This window comes from Periplaneta americana, chromosome 1 (genome assembly GCF_040183065.1).
Source record: "Periplaneta americana isolate PAMFEO1 chromosome 1, P.americana_PAMFEO1_priV1, whole genome shotgun sequence".
Taxonomy (NCBI): Eukaryota; Metazoa; Arthropoda; class Insecta; order Blattodea; family Blattidae; genus Periplaneta; species Periplaneta americana.
In genome coordinates, this window is record NC_091117.1 from 145130256 (window position 1) to 145152127 (window position 21872).

A 21872-nucleotide genomic window follows, 5' to 3' on the forward strand; every position below is an offset into this window, starting at 1 on the left:
ACAAAATCTGAAACTTCCAAACCTGTACTAAAAGCGCTGGCATTAGAAGCTGTGAACAATAGATACCCACCAGAAGAATGGTTACATATCTACACAGATGGGTCTACTATCGATAACAACTCAGGATCAGGAATTACGTGTGCGTTATTCTCATTTTATCAACTAGCAGGACATCATACAACAAATTTTGATGCGGAAATAATGGCTATTCATATCTCACTCCAACACCTACTATACAGAATAGATAAATTTCAAAATGCTGTCATTCTCCCTGATTCTAAAGCAGCATTATATGCAATAAATTCATATAAAATGATGTCAATCCAAATTAAAGAATGTCACAAAATGATCCAACAACTTCAAAAACTACAGAAAAGAATTCAATTGCAATGGATACCTGCACATTGCGGAATTGCTGGAAATGAAACTGCTGACTTTCTTGCCAAAAAAGAATCCAATTTAATTCAGAATACAAATACAAGCCTACCTTTTACATCCATCGAAAGACTGATTAAAAATAAATATAAAATCAGGCAAAACCAAGCACTATGTACCAACTCCAAAGATAAAAAATGAAGCATTTTAATAAAAAAACCAGAAATTATTCAAGAAATCCCACGTAAATCTGCAGTAGCAAAATTCCGACTGCTTACAGAACACGATTATTTGGCCAAACACTTGAATAAAATAGGAATTTAAACAAATCCAAATTGCCCTCTATGCAACAAAGAAGAAGAAATGACTGAAGATCATCTCATAACCTGTGAAGTTCTACCTGATGGATCCACTACAGAGAAATATTTGGAGAGCAAGAATGCTAATGGCTTCGTTGCCAAAGCCCGGCATTAGATGACAACAACATTCGGTGAAGTCACTTTCATTGTAGCGGTTATAGAAATAGATTAAAATATACCTGTAGGCAATTTTTAATAATAAATTAATAAATAATCAAATAAAGACAAAAAAAAAAGCATTTATTTTGTAAATTAGGCATTTATATTAAAAAAGGCAGAAAAGGACAATATAAAACTGTACAGAGTTACTTTCAAAATGAAGATAGATTTAACACATTTAAAAAGGCATTCTGCCAAAGTTCCGGTCTCTGGTCATAATATACTAAATGTCTGTTGTGTGCTGAACTCCATTATGTACTCCAGCTGGCATTTTCATTGAAATGTAGAGGAGGGGTGGAGAATGGAAAGATGGGCAAGAGGGCCGAAACTTTGGTAATGGAGGAGGGATGATGTGACGATGTAGAAAGGAAAGACTCATTATAGAACTATTGATTTATTGAATCTTTTAGTTTTCCCTACTGGTTCTCAGGTAGGGGTAATGGGAATGTCATTGTAAAAATTGAATTTTCGTTCTCTGACTCCAATGTGAGCTAAGATGAATATGTAATTTTGACAGAAATAGAGATACAGGAAGCGGGGGAAACGGGAGTGCCTGGGGAGAAAAAACCGCTTGCCCTGTAGAGTGGGGATTGGAGCAGTTAGGAAAGTTGATGGATAGGAATCAGGCTTTGGAGGGGGGGGGTCCCTCGCTATTGAGGCTGCAAATGAATGACCTGAATCCGATGACCAAAAGAACAACCTTTACTTATCGAAGCTCTGCAAACGTTTGCTTGCTGTTTGATGACCATCGAAAGGGTTTATAGCTACTCTCTGTACTCTCTGCTGACGAGGTTAGCAAACAGTGGTCCACAATCGTCTGTAGAGAAGGAAATTCAAGGAAACTAATGCTCAAGGCAAGCTAGAATGAATGGTGGGGAGGGAATCAAAGGCAGGAATGTCGTGGGAAAAATAGCGGTGAGAAGTGACGCAGTTCAGAGTCGAGGTTCTTCTGCTCTCTGTAAGCTGCTTTTGTAGTTGTCTCAAGAGTAGCCTCTTATGTGCATGACATGACGTTTGTGTAGCAAATGGAGCTGCTTTCACTTTGATTGCCAGACATATCAGGAACCATAGGGTAGCCAGGTGAGTGCTGATTCCTACCATCTTCTCAAATAAAGAATGCGGCTAGGAGGAAGGAAAACTTGGCAGACGCATTACTTGACACACTCAAAATTTAACAGAAGGGTGAACTGTTTGTAAAATCACATAGCAACATGTGAAGCATAGAGACGAAGGCTTTAACAGTTTATTTAGTTAAAATTTAGGGAATTAGGCTAGCAAGTCACAGAATTGTCCATGAAGAAAACCATCTGTCATACAGTACAAACAGTTGATTACGAGATTTAACATTTTATTTCTAGGTTCATTTAATATACATAAGGAATAACGTCATTTATGTTTATATTTTAAGGTATGAAAATAACGAAGAAGATGCATATAAAGAGCTTGTAGAATTGCAAGAACACGAAATTCACTTCGTCAGAGAACATGGAGGTGATTTGGAAACACTGCAGAATCAGCTAACCCAAGCATTGAATCATAGCAGCGAAATTCTTGCAAGTGGGCTAAGTTTAGAAGAGAAGTTGGCACTTGCTAAAAAGGAGAAAACTGAATTGCAGAAAAAATTGACAACAAGTGGCGGTACTTCCCAAGATCAGGTATTTGTAATGCATTTTGCAGTTTTCATGGAGTTCATATCTTTAGATGTCAGTTTTTGTTAGTTAAATACAACTTTCCTTTTAGTTTTAAGTCTCTGAACTGATAAACCTTCAACATAAAAAAGATACAATTTTTCTTCAAACTGGTACCTTCTCTTCTTACCTCTCCTCTCCTCTTCTCCCCTTCTTTACCCTATCCCTCCTTTTTTTCCACTTCTTTCTCCCCTCATTTCCAAGTGAGTTTCAGTATTTGTCTTTTTAATTATTTATAAATTAACATTTCATTGTTTTTAGATGAATATTTCATATCATTGCTTTTGAAACTTGGTTCTCGGTACATCACTATCACAAATAAAAACATTATAAATTGATATGTTCTAAATTAACAAAGAAGTATTATCAGCAGAAAATCTCTTGCAGATTGCTGCGGTATTGCAATATCGCTGTCTCATGTGAAAGAGAGGGGAAGGAGGAGAGGGATATGAATCCTGTATGAGAGAGATGGAGGTGCTGGAGCTAGAGGGAAAGAGATATCAGTTCTCCATTGCATTGTCTTTGTCATTCCCGTCAGTCTTGCTGCTTTTCATTGTAACTGCTCCTTGTGTCACTATCTTTTAAATTTATTATAATATTGGTTCTAAAATATCGCACCAACCTATACGAAATCGTATTTCTTACCGAAATCGTCTTCCTGTAATTTTTCTATGTGTTTTATGCAAAAGACGTATTGTTTTTGCATAAACAAGTCTTCGTCCACAATTTTAGAATTTGCTGTTTCTCCTGGCAACTTGACACTTAACTTGAGCCCACACAAGTCCAATGGTGCTGTATTGACAATGGTATGGGGATAATCATATTATTTAATGGACTCTTTCATTAGCAAATTGGTACAGCTCATACATTCTTTGATAATTCAAATTTAGTTTCTGTTTGTGAAAATTTAATTTCTTTTTATTGTAGCCATTGTTGAATTTCATTTTTTCTAGCTGAGGTATTCGGAATTCCGGATAATTAATGTATCTGTTCAGAAATCAGTTTTTAAATGCTCTGGATTTTGGGTTTCATCTATTTTCCAGCTAGCATCCCAATAGTACTTTGTTGGTTGGATTGGTATATCTGCTCCTTGGATCCAAGTCTTTAAATGTGACAGCTACTGTTTCATCTTGATAATCTGACATCAGTTTAGATCGAAAACCCACTTGCTTTCTGGTAAAAATTCCGTTTTTGTCGAATCTGTAATCCACAATTTCTTGATGAGTCTTTCCAAATGTATTATAATGTGTGGTTTTGATTTATCCAGGTCTCGACTAAGTAAAATATTGATCTCTTGTCATTATAAACTAGAATTTTGTGCATTGTTCGAAGGAATTTTAACCTTAACACAACAATATCACTGCTCTCCATAAGTAATTTCCGTTCGTCATTGTCATAAGTTTTATTGTACCTGTATTCAAAGCCTAAATTTGTTAATATTCTCAAGGTGGACATAAGAAATGTTGTCCCATAAATAATCGTTTGGACTGTTGGAAATTCGCCACGATCATAAAGTTAAAGAAAACAGTTCTACATACTACATCTTTCTCAAAATCATCTAAGTTTGTCGTCCTCTTTGGTACATTTATTTGTTTTCTGGGTGAGAGAAAAACTGAAGGCCCCAGACCGAATTCTTTTGCTTCTGAATACATTCTTTACACCATAGATTGGTTTACACTACATGCTTCTGAAGTTAAAATCTGAGACATTTTGAAGTCATATTTACTTCTTTCTTCATTGCTGAAATACTTTAAAACTCGTAAACTCTAATATCAATTGTTGTGTATTTTGCGCAACTGCTAAATGTACATAGGCCAAATAGAAATGATCGGGACGAAATTGGAATACAAACTGCTGAGCCATTTATACCCGAACCAACGCTTTCAGAAGTCGAAATTGCGATAGAAAATCTGAAAAAGTACAAGTCTCCAGGTATCGATCAAATTCCAGCAGAATTAATACAAGAGGGTGGAAGTGCATTATATAGCGAAATTTATAAACTTGTACTTGCTATTTGGGAAAAGGAAATTGTACCAGAACAATGGAAGGAGTCCATAATTGTACCTATTTTTAAAAAGGGGGACAAAACCAACTGTGGTAACTTTCGAGGAATATCACTTTTGTTGACGTCGTACAAAATTTTGTCAAATATTCTTTTGAGAAGATTAGCTCCGTACGTAGATGAAATTATTGGGGATCATCAGTGCGGTTTTCGGCGTAATAGATCGACTATTGATCAGATTTATTGTATTTGACAGATAATGGAGAAAAAATGGGAGTATAAGGGTACAGTACATCAGTTATTCATAGATTTCAAAAAGGCATATGACTCTGTTATGAGGGAAGTATTATATGATATTCTTATTGAATTTGGTATTCCCAAGAAACTAGTTCGATTAATTAAAATGTGTCTCAGTGAAACATACAGCAGAGTCCGTATAGGTCAGTTTCTATCTGATGCTTTTCCAATTCACTGCGGGCTAAAGCAGGGAGATGCACTATCACCTTTACTTTTTAACTTCGCTCTAGAATATGCCATTAGGAAAGTTCAGGATAACAGGCAGGGTTTGGAATTGAACGGGTTACATCAGCTTCTTGTCTATGCAGATGACGTGAATATGTTAGGAGAAAATACACAAACGATTAGGGAAAACACGGAAATTTTACTTGAAGCAAGTAAAGCGATCAGTTTGGAAGTAAATCCCGAAAAGACGAAGTATATGATTATGTCTCGTGATCAGAATATTGTACGAAATGGAAATATAAAAATTGGAGATTTATCCTTCGAAGAGGTGGAAAAATTCAAATATCTTGGAGCAACAGTAACTAATATAAATGACACTCGGGAGGAAATTAAACGCAGATTAAATATGGGAAATGCGTGTTATTATTCGGTTGAGAAGCTCTTATCATCCAGTTTGCTGTCCAAAAATCTGAAAGTTAGAATTTATAAAACAGTTATATTACCTGTTCTTCTGTATGGTTGTGAAACTTGGACTCTCACTCTGAGAGAGGAACATAGGTTAAAGGTGTTTGAGAATAAGGTTCTTAGGAAAATATTTGGGGCTAAGTGGGATGAAGTTACAGGAGAATGGAGAAAGTTACAACAACACAGAACTGCACGCATTGTATTCTTCACCTAACATAATTAGGAACATTAAATCCAGACGTTTGAGATGGGCAGGGCATGTAGCACGAATAGCCCATATGCAGGACATTTACTGCGCAGAACAGCAGTCTCATTGCATTGAAGTTCATATAGGCCCTAACAATTAATTGAGTAAATATTTTTACATGTGTATGTTAATATTGAATCAAATGATGAGAGTTCTTTTAAACTGTTGCTTTGCAGCAATGCAGCAGCCTAAACTCTACTGAAGTAAATACATGCCTGGAGCAGGAACAGCAGTTGAAATTACGTTTAGAGATGGCAGCAGCAGAGTACAGGAAGCTGTATACTGAGAAACAGAAGGTTGAAAGAAGATTGGCAAAATTTTATAGTAAGCTTAGTGAAAAGAAGTCCAAGTCATCATCAGACCAATCAGAGGCAGGCAGTTCTACAAGGGAACCTGCTACTGCAGAACTAATATCTTTATCACAAACCACAGGAATAAGTTCTGATACGTAAGTGTATAAATATACATATAAGAAATTGCAACATTTAGTTTTCTCTATTGGGGATTCCAGATTGAGAACTTTGAAAATTGCACAAAATTTGAGGTTTTAGAACCAGATTCATGTTTGAATTGAAATTATAATTTTTATTATCTTATTTTAATAATTAATCATATTTCATGATCAAGTGGTTACCATTGTCATAAGGTCTTGAATCTGGAATTTCAAATATTGCCAATAGCGATCATTTTTGGCATTAAGAAAAGTAGCTGTAGATTCATGGCACATGAAATAATCCTGTCTCTAAATGTGAGAAATCAAGAAAAAATGGTTGTTACTTATGATTAATATAAAATTAGTCAATTAGACAGTGTTCGGCAGGGAAACAGATTACAGTATCTTCACATCCACCTTTCAGTCCAGATGTGTCTCCATGTGACTATTCCTTATTTCTGAAAATTAAATAGCAGTTGAAAGGTTATCACTGTGAAACAGTATAGAATATAATAAATAAATATTCATGACACAGTTTCTAAACAGCCTAATGGAATAAGACTTAAAGAATTGTTGCGAAGAATGGAAAAACTATTAGGAACATTGTGTGCAAAAGGGGCGTATTTGAAGGTGTTAATGTTAAAATATGGTCATCGGTGAAGCTCAGGTGGGTAACACATTCGTCTTCTGATCCTGAACTGTGCTCGGATTGGGTTTGATTCCCACTTGGGCTGATTACCTGGTTGGGTTTTTCCCTGAGGTTTTCTCCAACTGTAAGTCTCTGAGGTCTCTTGCTAAATCATTTTATTCACATTGCTGAATGAGATGTAGCGTTTTACATTGGAATAGTATTCTTTATCAGAACTAGAAAGATAACCTAAAGAGGAGGATATTGAAGAACTTTTAGAAGTGGGCATTTGTATGTGAATCAGTACAGACAGATCATCACTGTGTGGTACTGACTTTCGAGCTGATATCACTTCAGGATAAACAGTATTAAATGCTTAGTTTTCGCAGTAAATCCCGATACATTTGTAAGACAGAAGTAACCATTGGTCATCTCGCCAAATCATCGGAACTGCAAAAGACATACTCTGTTTTTCTTTCTACCATTTGGATAAAATACAAAACGAGCTACAATAAACATGAGAAATTGAAGGCTTATTCTGGTAATTCAGCAGCCAGTCAGAGTAAACTTTTTAAATATCCGTAATTGTGGGTGTAATATTTTTCCCTTGATATTTTGGAGTTTTTTTTTACCTAGGCATGTCTTCATAGAACAAAATACAAGTCTTTGCTGACAGACAATGATTTGTTTACCATTCTGTGGTGATTATTTTGTTAAGTGATGTGAACTTAAATTCATGTTTTTATACTTGTTTCCTTACATAAATTATGTAGCTCGTAACTAAAAAAACTAGACCAAAAGAGACTTTTGGTGGTATATTCGGATTTACCATATCAAAATCATGCAAGATCATATGATTTAGGTTTCATTACAAGAAAAAACCAATTTAATTATTTAAATAAATTTATTTATAATTTACAGCATCATTCTTTGTTTCTTGCTCATCTTTAATAAGTTTGCTTGCAGCTCAGATGTATTTTTGTTGTATGAAAACCTATGATCCGCAAAGATCGAATACCTACATGCTTGTAAGCTGCCAAGGTTCAATTTCTTCTCTGAATCTTGCCAAGCCAGCTTATGGACTTGCATGCAGGGCGAGATGCAAGGGTATTTGCTGCAGGGCAAACATGTGGATGCGCTGGCCTTTGACTCAGCTTAGCTGTAGAGATGTCACCATGTAATTTGTCTGTGAGGTGCACGGATGATGGCGCTGGGGTAGACCGGCGGATGCGAGGGTGTAACTTACAGCCTAATCAGTTTGTGAGAATACAGCGCCTCTCATTTATTTTCATGCACTTGCAACGGCAAGAATGGGATCTGTATGAGGTGACTCATGCCGATACAACTCCTGCACAAGGTTGGCAAACAGCAGACTGCTGCGGCCACATGCTAGCTGAGATGCAGAGTTACGTTGTCACCTCGCCGACCGATACCGGTCTCTCGTCATGAGCGTAGCCGAACAAATGAATGACCGTGTTAAATATTGGATCAAAATTTTGTTTTATTGGTATTGTGTCAGAATAAGTGCTGACTGGGAGAATATTACTTCAGTATTATAAAATATCACAAATTCTGTTGCCTGTCTTGCTGACTGGGAGAATATTACTTCAGTATTATAAAATATCACAAATTCTGTTGCCTGTCTCGTTTATTACTGATCATTTTAATAATGTTGGTGGTAAATTAAAACTTATGCATGTTTGTTGATTTAATAAAATTACTGACATTTCTTTAATTGTTATAGAACCTACAAGAACAAAATTAAGTATCCGATACAATCACTGCAAATCATGCAACTGAAACTTCAAGATATTCTAATATTTCTTGTCTTACTTCGGCATGTATTTCTCCTTCAAGTTTTTTTTTTGGAGATACGGCATCTGTAAGTTTACTTGTTGGTTTTGGTGTGTCCTCTATAATGTCTTGAAGTAATACTGTTTGTCTGCTCTTGTTTTCGAACAGTTTAAGTTAACTGTATTTGTTTCTTCATTTTTATTATGAGACAACTTCAGTGTCACATAATAAAATAAAAAATCTGAGTAAATTTGTTGGTTGATATTTTTGAAAATGATACAAGTTGTAATTCAGTAATTGGGCAGGTGAAAAAAAATCTTTGAAGTCTGGATCTCTTAACTGGGTTACTCTATAAGGCCTAAATTTATTTATTTGTTGCAGCAATCTCACTAGATCCAAAGGTGAAAACATTTTAGTTTTTGCATAGCTTTTTCAATTGAACTGTGTGGGCTGTCCACTTCTTGGCAGCAAGAATGACCGGGTATAGAATGTTCATGGTTACAGTACTTATTCCAAGGCTTTCTTTTAGAAATTGAAGTGTTTCATTCGAAATATATGAATTAAGTTTCCGTGAAGTACAGGACTCACTCCATGTAATCAAGTCAGTAAATTAATTTTCACAAGTAGCTGAATCTAGCACTAGCCAAGTCATTAATATTTCCATTAGTCTGTGGTCGTTCTATAAAGTACAATAAATAGTTTTTTTGTGGTAAAGTAGCCTGTCTGATTGTAAATATTTTAACTTCCTTCTGTAAATAGAACTTATCTCAGCCCCTGGAAAGTTAATGACATTTTTCAAGGTAAAAAATTAAGAATGAAACATCCCTGTTCTTATTGTTTTCTCTTTCAGCTACATCCCTTTTCTTATCGTTTTCTTTCTAAACTGTTATTATTTACGTCTTGGACATTTTGTGAGGAAACATTGAGTTGAATGAAGAAGAAAGTGTCGTTTTTCATTAGTATAAATTGTATAATAGAAATAGAATATTATTTTATTTCATTATCACTGATTTTAGAGGTACATTTTATATTACATTGCACTTTACAACCTTTTTTTATTTATTATATTCCCCTTCTACTTACATACGATTTGTCAGCTTCATGTTTCTGCTTTTTGATTGTGCCCTGCCATTTATTTTTGTTTGCTATTTTCTTTGTAGTCCTTGTTTTGGTGAAATGGCTCTGGAATCCATGTAGAATATCACATAAATACATTCTTATTTGATACGGAATTAAACACAACACACAGTCACACACGTAAGCTCTGAAAACAAGCAATGGTTGGTTACTGAGTCAATACTACAGAAATAACAGGAGTTAGAACTTTGTCATTCCAACTACTGGATTTTTTCTATGGCAGATATAACCTTGGCATTCTCTATTTTTCATATTAATCAACAAATGGCAGCTACATTGTTAAATATAAAAGATTACCCTAATCTAAGGCCAATTTACACAGAAAATCAATTTCTGTAATTTTGGTGGTTAGAACCTTGCCATTCCAAGCCAACGATCTGCTGTGTTGAAATGTATCTGGGTTCCTTGTGCATCTGTTGATGCAGAAAGGTTTTTCTCAAAGTATAATTTAATTGTTAGTGACGTAGGCACAGAATGAAAGAAAGTAATATTGTGACTTCTGCTATGCTTTTGTTCCAGAAATAAAAACAGTGCACTTGTTACATTACGCAAATAACGTTTTTTGTCAGCTTTATAAAGTTGTGTTTAATTTTAATATGTAGAATAAATTGATGCATGAAACCTTTTCTATTATTATTATTTTGACGCCTAATATGTAATATAGAGTTATTTTTTTACATAAAATTCTCTTTCCAATTTATACAAAATTGCAATTATCTTACAACTAATTAGGGATAAAACGCGAAATATAATACACTGGCAGACAGAAAATTTGAGACACTTGAATTTTACTTTGTAAATGTATTTAATATTTAACCAATATGTTTTAAATGGTGATTAATTTAATTATAAGATTATAAACGTAACATATACTGAAAACGAAAATGGTCATAATTTTATACCACCAACACTTTACCAACAATAACATCACAATCTAGATTTGAACAAAATGTTGCTTATGCAGATTTTTTAATGTTATGTTCATTGTTCACACATTCAATTGTTTATCATTACTAAACAAATCAATGTGGTTTATTTTGAAGATTCAGCTCATAATCCAAGAGATATGAGACCTGAAGACTTTGCAAAGGCAGTAGTTCTTAGTGAGGATGGCTGCAGCATCCGATACATCTTTAATGTGTTGGGTGTAGCACAAAACATAATGAATCATGCCATTAGGTGTACATTGAAACTGGGCAATACACAAGATAACATTCGGGCCGACCATGGTTTACAAATGAACAAGATAACAGATTTGCTGTCAGTACTGTACTAAGCAACAGTCATTTGCCAGCAACAATTGTTTCTAATCGCCTTGCGGAGGTACGCATTGTGATTGTGTCTGCTAGAACCATAAGGAGAAGATTCCATGAGAACAGACTGATGTCCAGGAAATCTGCCGCAGGTCCAGAACTTGGTGCAGAACATAGAGTAGCATGCCTTCACTGTACTCGTCAGCATATCAATTGAACCATAGCCAATTGAGGGTCTGTTCTGTTCACTGATAAATCCCGGTTTGCCTTGCGTTCAGCAGGTGGACTACACCATGTATGTGGAGAAGACCTGGAGAGTGCTATGCACCATGTACAATGTCATCTAGTATAACTTTCAATGGAGGCTCTGTAACGGTGAGGGCAAGCATTTCTATTGCAGCTCGCACAGAGCTCGTTTTCATAGAGAATGGTACAATGAACGAGGATCGGTACATTGAAGAGTGTATAATTCCTCACAGTGTGCCTTATGCTCAATTTATTGGTAATGGCTTTCTCTTAATGCATGACAATGCACAAGCACATGCAGCAAGAATCGTTTCAGATGTTCTGCATGAGGTTCAGATTAATTCTATTAATTGGCCAGCCCACAGTTCTGACCTGGAACACATTTGGGACATTCTTGAAAAGCGAGTTCATGGAAGAGCTGTTGTTTCAGAAACATTAAATGAACTTCGGGCACACTTTCAGGAGGAATGGGACTCTATTTCACAAGAAGACATAGTCTGAATCATAAGAAGCATGCCACATTACCTGTAAGAGGTCATCAGAGCCTGAGGTGGCAATACACACTATTGAACATGAATCTTTTAAAAGCAAAGTGTTCAGAGCTATAAGATTGTCACCATTATATTTAGAGTGCGGGATAGATAGTGATAGATTTATTGATATTAGTTCACAAAAGTACAAACTTAATCATTTAAAAAAATGATCTATATACAAAAGTGGTTATACATAATAAATATACAATTTCCTAAACTAATTAATTTATCGCAAATCTCAGTAATTAATTGTTCAAACTTGCATTTATGTCTAGTTTTAGTGCATGTTTAAACCAATCGTGATAACTATTAAAACTTTAAAACTTATTTATCTGCTTCTTTTCACAATTTTTTACCATGTACATTTTTAAATTAATTTTTTTTTTTTTTTTTTTTTTACTTTAGAGTGCGGGATAGATAGTGATAGATTTATTGATATTAGTTCACAAAAGTACAAACTTAATCATTTAAAAAAATAATCTATATACAAAAGTGGTTATACATAATAAATATACAATTTCCTAAACTAATTAATTTATCGCAAATCTCAGTAATTAATTGTTCAAACTTGCATTTATGTCTAGTTTTAGTGCATGTTTAAACCAATCGTGATAACTATTAAAACTTTAAAACTTATTTATCTGCTCCTTTTCACAATTTTTTACCATGTACATTTTAAAATTAATTTTTCATTTTTTTTTTACTTTAAAAATCTAAATTTATTCTATAACTTTCATATTTATGTTTAATTATAGGTTCACTTATGCCTATTAACTAATTCTTCCATGTCATCATACTGCATCCAGGTTAGCAGTTGTTGACAATATATGTATTTCTCAGTGAATACAGTAGGTCAGTCTAAATTCCTGCAACATGCTTGTGAGCAAGTTATTTGCTTATTTATATATCTTGCATCATACATGTAAACATACTTGACATATTAATTACGTAAATCAATATCAGTCACAGTTACAACATTCTTTTCCATGCTTACATTTTCGTTCAATACTATTCAATAAAGTGCAGGATAGGATACTGTACAAGTCATGCCTTTTATCACATTTTCACCTGACATACCCCCAATTAAGAGTGTTGGGCAAGCCTGTGATCCAGGTAATATGGGTTTTCTCTGGAAGCTTTGGTTCCCTTGTGGCATCCCAACCTCACCTCACCTCACCTCACCTCACCTCATCACTGGTGTAGTGTAGATCAGCCTTGTAAAGTGCGATTAATACCTCTGATTGAGGCACTGGGTGATATGTACATCTTTATCAGGCAGTACATCTCACTTGATGATAGTGTCAGAGGAACAACAACTGTTTCTATACATACAGAGTTTGATTAGTGTAATATGTTACTACTCAGCGATGTATGCAATGGAGGAGGAAAGGAAGTGGCCACTCTACCCTATTATCTCCTGGCTTAGTTGCCTCATGTGTGATGCCTTATTGGTGTCACGAGGTTCAATGAAGCTATGTGGAAAAGAGTGAGTGAAGAAAGAATGATGCTGAAACTGATCAGGAAGAGATAAAGAAATTGGTTGGGTAAGTGACTGAGAAGAAACTGCCTATTGAAGGATGTACTACACTAGAAGGAATGGTGAATGGGAGAACAGTTCGGAACAGAAGAAGATATTAGATGATAGACGACATTAAGATATATGGATCATATGTGGAGACTAAGAGGAAGACAGAAAATAAAAAATATTGTAGAATACTGGGTTTGCAGTGAAAGACCTGCCCTTGGGCAGAACATTGTGATTGAATGAATGAATTACGAGGTTCAAACCTGTCCTTGGACAGTTGACTAAACAACAACAATACTAAAGATTTGGGTAATAACTTAATGACACTTAAACTGAATTCTGGTGCACAAAGCGCCTTGCAATTGGAGTATTCTGGCAAAATAAATTTTACCACACTGTCTAGAAGATCATGCTGGCAATTTGTCGCTAGAAGACGACATTTTTCACTAGTAGAAAGCCTAATGAATTGTTTCGTTTTCTCTTCACTTTGTTAACATTTATCTTCCCCATAAAAGTGCTAATTATTCCGCCAGTTCAGAAACTGAAATCCAGTGTAGTTGTTTGGCAGATGACATGCTATTTTCGAAAATATCTCTTGATGGAAAATTGGTCATTAGGGATAGAATTGGGAAAAATTATAGGAATACTTTCTATCATTGACTTTTTAGTCACATCGTGAAGTTTTAGCTACTTTGAATTGTTATTACTGAGATTATTATTATTATTATTACTACTATTATTACTATTAATGAAATACCGTTATATTAGTCCAGATCCCTGTATATTTCTATTTCTCTGTTTCTTTACAGTCCTACTGTGACACGAAGTATGAAAAGCTCATAATATCTTTTAATTAATTAAAGTGTTATTTTGTTAAGTACATGTAGTTTGTAGAATCCTATTCTGTTTGTATTTCACTCTCATTATTTTATAATGTAAAATTTAGAAGTGGGAATGTTTATTATTTTCTTATCTTAGGGTTGAAGTTATTTTGCTTAAATTATACGTGGACTCTGTGACAAACGTCAAAGTCCTGCAACAGGGAACTTTAGATAGATATGTCCCTTAGTTTGAAGGTTTTGATTCCTTTCAGTGCCGGGGCATCACAAGTGAAAAGCACATCTATTGTCTGCTCTATATGCCCCATCTGCTATGCTACATTCCCTCCAGGAGCCTATGACCTGTTTACACAACATTTTGATGCACATCTCAGCTAGATGCAGGTAATTTGGCACAGTATTTTTTTATAGGATCAATGAAAATGCATGGAACATTTAATGATTTAGCCTTTATTCCAAAGTCATATAACTTCATTGTAGTAATCTTGTTGGGTTTGGTTTTATTAAATACATTATGTAGCCTTTCCCTCTTCGTTGAATACCTGGACGCCACCCTTGTATTCTCCCTGAAGCTTACTGGAGTAATTTATATGTACTCAGGCAGGTGTGCACACAAGTGCTTATGTGTGCGCGTGTGCCTGTACATTTTTTTCATTAAGAAATCGTTAGCATGCCCATTATAATGTAATATTACATGCTTTTTTTTTCAATATAAATTTTGCTATTACAGTTTTCTAATGTTATATATACATGATTGTTACAATAAGTGAGAATAAATAAAAATATGTATAATATTTTAATTAATCTACAAATTAATCTCTAATCCTAACATCTTATCTGTTAATAACATTTACATTAATTTTAATACAAAATTTACAAATTTATTGATTGGATAAAATGGTAGAATGGTCTCAAATGTCTATTTATAAGTTACTGGGTAGTTACTGGCCAGTCGCTTCCATTTTTCCTGATTTGTGTTATTAGTTGTGATCTTTGTTGTTTAATATCTGAGCATTCATGTATTAAGTGGTTGACAGTTTGTTGTCCTCTGTTACATGTACGTGTTGGATTTTCAATTATGTGAAAGCTATGTAGATATGATCTTGTTTTCCTGTGGCCTGTGACTATTGCAGTGAACTCATGTGATGTAGGCAATTTGATTTTAAGTCTTCCCTTAACTGAAGAAAAGGATTTGCTTATTGTGTCCTTAGTTGTATTGTCCCATCTGGTCTGCCAGTGCTGTAGTTCTATTTCATGTATTTCGGTTTCATTGGTGGATTCGGCATCTTGAAATATATTGTCTCCACTAGCCGTACCCGTGCGCTCCGCTGCACCAGTTAGAAATAAATATAAAGTAATTATGTAATTAAAATAGGACATTTGATCCAGGGAACATCCGTGTTTGATAGAAGGATAAATCGTTTAATATGTTACTTAATTTAAATTGTATTTAAATAATTAAAATGCGATCATTTTGGTCCAGAGACCACTCATTTGGTGCAATGACAATTCCTTTAACATGTTTCTTATTTGTTATTACATGCAACCATAGTTTAATGAATGTACAAAATAGCCTATTAAGTTTTCTGTGCATAAGAAGCTATTTTAATCTTACCTGTCCTCAATTCACTCAGACGTTACTGTAATAACATTATAGCATTATGTCCATCTAGAGAAACTACACTCTCCAATGGTGAAATAATAATTAATTATACAAATCGGTTAATTTAGCATCCGATATTACTTCATACAAACACAGAAACATTCTCTTTAGGCTATGTTTAATATCTTTCGATTGTTGTTGTCCAAGGCCCCTTATAGAGGAAGTCATTTGTTCTTATTTCATTGCACCGCCTTAGATGGCGTTATTTTAATTTTAAAACTAATTTATCTCATTAAATATCAGTCCTATAAAAATTTTGCAAAGAATAAAACTTATCGGAAATCATTTTTAAAGACACCTTTGTTATGTAACATTTTTTACAAAATCAATAATAAGCGAGATATTTCGATTTATTTAATTCAGGGCCCCTTATAACCCCCCTTTCAAATAAAGTATTTTGAATGCCATATAGCCTAAAATCTAAGTTACAACGAACTTAATTTATATTCCAATTTTCATATAAATTGGTTCAGCCATTATCGCGTGAAAAGGTAACAAACATCCAGACAGACAAACATACAAACAGAAATTTCAAAAAAGCGATTTTTGGTTTCAGGGTGGTTAATTATATATGTTAGGACCAATTATTTTTGGAAAATCGAAAATTACCAGAAAAATTTCGGCTACAGATTTATTATTAGTATAGATATCCTCGTCTCCTGCAACTTCCTTTGCAAGTTATATGGTTATATATCCTGTAAGTTTCATTTTGGAACTGCAGAAACTTGTGGAATTATTGACTAAGATGTTTTCACATACACAGGTCTACCGTATTGCTAAGGTTCATAAATGTTCATCAGGAATAATTTTTGTTTTAAAAACTATTTACATGCTGATATATGCTTTTGGTTAATTTTGATGCTCTCCTCTTGTGGGAGAGTGTAAGTTCTTCCTGTTGAAGTTTACAGATCAAGTGACATCATCAGAATTAATTACATAGGTATGATTCTGATGTCTGGTCTTGTAGGATAAGCGTATGATGGAGATGGTCCTCTGGGATGCAGAAGCATAATTTTCACTCTATCTGTTTCTTTTACGCTTAGCACACACCCAATCCACCATTTATTGTCATCATTACAAGTGACACATCCTGCAATATTGGTATAGTCGAGTTCATCATTTAACGAAATGTTTTCTTCTTGATACATTTCAGAGTTGGGATATATCTTTGTTATGAAGTTTTGGATGTTTATGGGCATGAAAGCATATAGTTTTTGTGTTCCAGAAATTGTGCTTGCATTTTTGAATTGCTCTTGCAGAAGTTCTCTTCTTCAGTATGTTGAGAAATGGTTAGTATTCAGAGTCACACAGGCTTTTAAGGAACCCAGAGGTTCGTTGCCGCCCTCACATAAGCCCACCACTGGTCCCTATCTGTGATTGTACGTTAAAAGTCTTCCATTATAATAGTGTGATTGTTATGTTATCAAAGTTTAGGTCGTTATTCAGAGAAGGACTAATTCTATATAAAAAAATAAATTTCTTGGCGATATTTTCCTTTTCAAGTACAGTATTTATTTGAATGATTTCTGATTGATTTTATCATTCATCGTCTTGATGATTATACATTTTGTTATTAAGCCTTTTTTTGTTGAAGACTAGTGTGCCACTCAAACTGCCTGTTTTATGTATTTCTGTAGTATTATCGTATGTTGTAATATTTTTTGTTCTCTTGAGCAACATTTGCTTCTACTGTTATAATTGTGTCGATAATATTGGATATTGCAGTTTTTCTTTAGTTCTGTAATTTTGGGCTGGGACAATTCTCGGGCATTCCAGTGAATCATTTTGAGGTCCAGTTGGATTGGGAACCATTTTATTCCATTGTAGGTTTTATACTGAGATGTGCACCTAGTTTTGAAGATCATTTCGCATTATCCAGGAGGCATCACATGGAGGCGATCTTTTTCACACCCTCATGTTTAATACAGTAAAATCTCGATATTATACTATCCCGTGTAATACGCTTTTTCTTTCCTGTCCTTGCACATTTTATATGTAACGCCTTTATAAAATAGCCTGTTCATTGCGCTCAGGTCTCGCATAATACACTATTTTTGTGGAATATTTTCTATGTAATTTTCAGCAATGTACTGTAACAGCAATGAAACATTTTGGCCATTGAACTCACTGGTGCCATTAACCTGGAAAGTACTGGTATTCGACCCTTTACCTGCGCAATTAAACCTTTATACTGTACAGTACCCAACCCTCTTGTTACACTCTCTTATGCGACTCTTTACCTATTCGCTTAAAGCTTACATATAGTTACAATATCTCACCCTCTTGCTAACCTTCTCTCTCAAACAGCATTCCTCTCAGCCGTAATAAAATTCTGGAAATTTTTGCTGGGCAGTTTGTTGTCCTTTAGTGTATTGAAGTGTCTGTGAGTGTGATTACAATGAGAGTTAAACAAAAAGCTCTTTCTGTGTCAGAAAAATTGGAAATCTTACGAAAGTACGATAAAAACAGTACTCTTAATAAGAAACAACTCTCTGATTCATTAAGAATTCCATCATCGACATTATATACGATAATAAAAAATCGCGACTCAATCACTGCAGTTGCGATGTCGGGAAGATGTAAGCGCAAACAACTATAAATGACTTTTTTGGAAAGAATTAAGTACAGTACATATTGTAAATGTCTTTGACGTACAGTACAGTAATTACATAATGGATAATACTGTATTACCTTTCATGAATCATGTATTTCAATAAAGAAAAATGCTAATAGATACTGTATATAAGTCAAAATTAGTATACCCGTCTAATAAACGGTTTACATGCAGTCCCTTGAACAGCGTCTTATCGGGATTTTATTGTATATTCATAGGTAATTTGTTCTAATATTTAAAATTTACTTATTTTTTTCTTTTTCATAGATTAAATAATTTTTTCTGCTTGATTAACGGGCATTTGATTGTCTAAAATGATTTGTGTACAACTGCTCACAGTAGATATACTAGATTTGATAACGTGAGAACATTTGCCACATGTGTATCATTGACAGCCAATACCATTGGACCAATGTGTCAACTGACTAGAACTGTTATCTGGTTTGCTGCCAGAAATAACGACCAGACTACATTTTTCAGTTTGATTTTTACATTTCACTTGGTTAAATTCTCAAAATTTTCTTATAGTGTCCTAATAATTACATAAAAATTATTTCCTTTCTTAATTCGTCCTTTGAGCACTCTTTTTAACGTGTTCCAAGTGTCCCGAAATATGAGGCTCTAGAAATAGGGTATGTTGAACTTTGGAATTAAGTGTGCTTATAAATAAAGTAAGTTAAATATACATTTTAATTAAAAAAACGTGTTTGAAAATAAATATTACCTACAGTCAGATATAGGAGTAAGCACATAGGGAGTAATACTTAAAGTGAAATTTGGTGAAGTATCCTACTCTACCAAATAAGCTTCATAGGGAATATGTATTTTTTTTATTTCTCTACATTTAGAACCTTCAATTAGTTTGTGATTTGGGTAGTTTTCAGAATGTTATTGTTGGAAAATAAACTAAACCTTTCGGAATTTTCATCGTAAAAAAAAGTTATATAATATCTTTTATTAGGAATTTGACATCGAATTCCTTTGAGAAAATTTACTCTACAATTCTGGTAACATATTTCTGCTCATAATTGAATATTTCTTTCTCAAGTTCAGGACACATTTTCAATTGACTATTTTTTTCCTTCAGATTCGGTACAATTTTCAATTACGATTTTTTTTAATATTTCTGAATTTAGTTTAACATCATTGTTGCCTTCATGGTAGTTCTTCACATTCTTTGAGTGTGATGCATATTTCCTATCGTCAGCATATTAAAAATCTGAGACAAAACCAACATTTTGTGAGAATATTGTTGTACCTAGGGACATTGTTAAAGCTGGAGGTGTATCTACAGCTATACTATTCTAGGTACAACCCAGTAAAAAGTGGGAAAGCAGAAACATATTATGAATTGAAGATTCACAGCCATAGGTGATTAAAGCTGATATTTTTCTTGTAAGTTCGCAATATTTATGAAGAAAATAAAAGGGAAAAATCATCTGAACTAATTATAATTTATCAAAAAGGTCCAGAAAATTAACTTTTTGACATAAAACTGACCTGAGAAAAACAAACTGCTGAGACTGTTCATAAACAGCTAATAAAGCATTGGCACATAATTAAACTTTAATTTTTCCAAATTAATGTCTCCTCTCTCCTCCTTATTTTAATATGTAATTGTTAACTCAATTACGTCTGTGATACATCATTTCAAAAAGCTGGTGTTTTAGACTTGTGGAAAATATTGTTCAGGAGAGAGATTCCAGTCTGTAAGTTATATTGAGGAGAGGTGGGATTATTGTCAGTTCATTATATAATAATTTATTTAACTACCCGTATTAAAATTTCTATAATAAATATTCAGGGTGTGTGGTGACGAAAGTAACCAAAAAGTAACTAATTTAAGCAATAATTGTTAACGAAAGTAACGAAATTGCTCTGCTTCACTTATTTTAATCTTGGCCAAGGTGGAGCTGAAACAGCTGAAGTTGCAATATCAGTAGCAAAGCTATGGTGTAAATACTGGGTAGGCTGAAAAAAATCTCCTTACCTTATATTTTTATATGGCAGGTCCAGGCGTCAGTTCTTCTTGGTTGCAAAAGTATTAATCACTTGTTCTTTGAAACTTTGATCAATTGCAAGTTGTTTACCCAGTTTCTTTTCAGTGGCAATTGTACTGAGAGAACTTCTTTTTTCGTAGAATTTCGAAAATAATTTTTTATCCTTCTTTTGGAGGAAGCTGTAGTAATGGTGAATGCCAAGACCAACTAGATAAGTTGTATTACCTCTTTATAGATGGTTTGAAGACTATTGCTAATTATGAATTTCAGGAGGTCTGCAGGGAGTAAATGCTTTTCTTCATCTACATAAATATTCTTTAATTCATTTTCTAATCATTCTTTGTTGAAAAATGTATAGGCTATGTGGACAGAAGGTTATTTAATTTCATAACAGGAAAATTTAGTTTATATTCTTATATGCTGATGATATAGCGTTATTAACAGAAGATGAAATGATACTAAAGGATATGCTACTGGAGCTAAATGACAGCTGTGAGCAGTGTGGGATGAAGATAAATGCAAATAAGACGAAGAGTATGGTTATAGGAAAAAAAAAAAAAAGAAGATAAATTTGCGAATTCTAAATGAGGCAGTAGAGCAAGTGGACAGCTTCAAATGCTTGGGGGGTGTACTATAAGCAGTAACATGAGCTGTTGTCGGGAAATCAAAAAGAGGATAGCAATTGCAAAGGAAGCTTTTAATAGAAAAAGGAGCATCTTCTGTGGATCTCTGGAAAAAGAACTAAAGAAGAGACTAGTGAAGTGCTTTGTATGGAGTGTGGCATTGTATGGGGCAGAAACATGGACATTACGACGAAGTGAAGAGAAGTGAATAGAAGCATTTGAAATGTGGCTATGGAGAAGAATGGAATGTGTGAAGTGGACAGACAAGAAATTAAGTTGTGTTGGAAAGAGTGGATGAAGAAAGAATGATGCTGAAACTAATCAGGAAGAGGAAAAGGAATTGCTTGGATCACTGTCTGAGAAGAAACTGCCTACTGAAGGATGCACTGGAAGGAATGGTGAACGGGAAAAGAATTCAGAGTAGAAGAAGATATCAGATGATAGACGACATTAAGATTATATGGATCATATGAGGAAACGAAGAGGAAGGCAGAAAATAGGAAAGATTGTAGAAAGCTGGGTTTACAGTGAAAGACCTGCACTTGGGCAGAACACTAAATGAAATGAAATGAATGAAATATCAATATATTAATTTCTTTCTGGTGAGATTATGTCGTGCGGAGCGAAAAATGGTTTACCTGTACAATCCATATGGAATTATTTGAAGTTCTGTGGAACAAAAAGTGACATTTTAAATGTACTATGTAAATATGTACAGAGAAAGTATTAGATTACAGGACTGCAGTGTTGTTAGTTTTAAAGTTACCAAAAATACATAAAACTAAATCTGTTTTTCGGAAGTTCTGAACACAATTGAATAGGAATAC

General features: G+C 34.1%; 1 protein-coding gene across 3 annotated transcripts in view; it reads left to right on the forward strand.

Moving 5' to 3' along the window:
* Positions 1-21872, forward strand: part of LOC138701783 (calcium-binding and coiled-coil domain-containing protein 1-like) — a 72301-nt gene that overhangs the window by 38849 nt on the left and 11580 nt on the right. For 2 of the 3 annotated variants that reach the window (XM_069829045.1, XM_069829059.1), the window contains 3 exons: positions 2302-2548; positions 5934-6205; positions 14400-14529. In XM_069829045.1, the coding sequence (XP_069685146.1) occupies positions 2302-2548; positions 5934-6205; positions 14400-14523 (643 nt within the window). In that variant the 3' untranslated portion in view covers positions 14524-14529. The remainder of the gene's footprint in view (positions 1-2301; positions 2549-5933; positions 6206-14399; positions 14530-21872) is intronic. The other variant, XM_069829053.1, reaches the window with a different exon arrangement.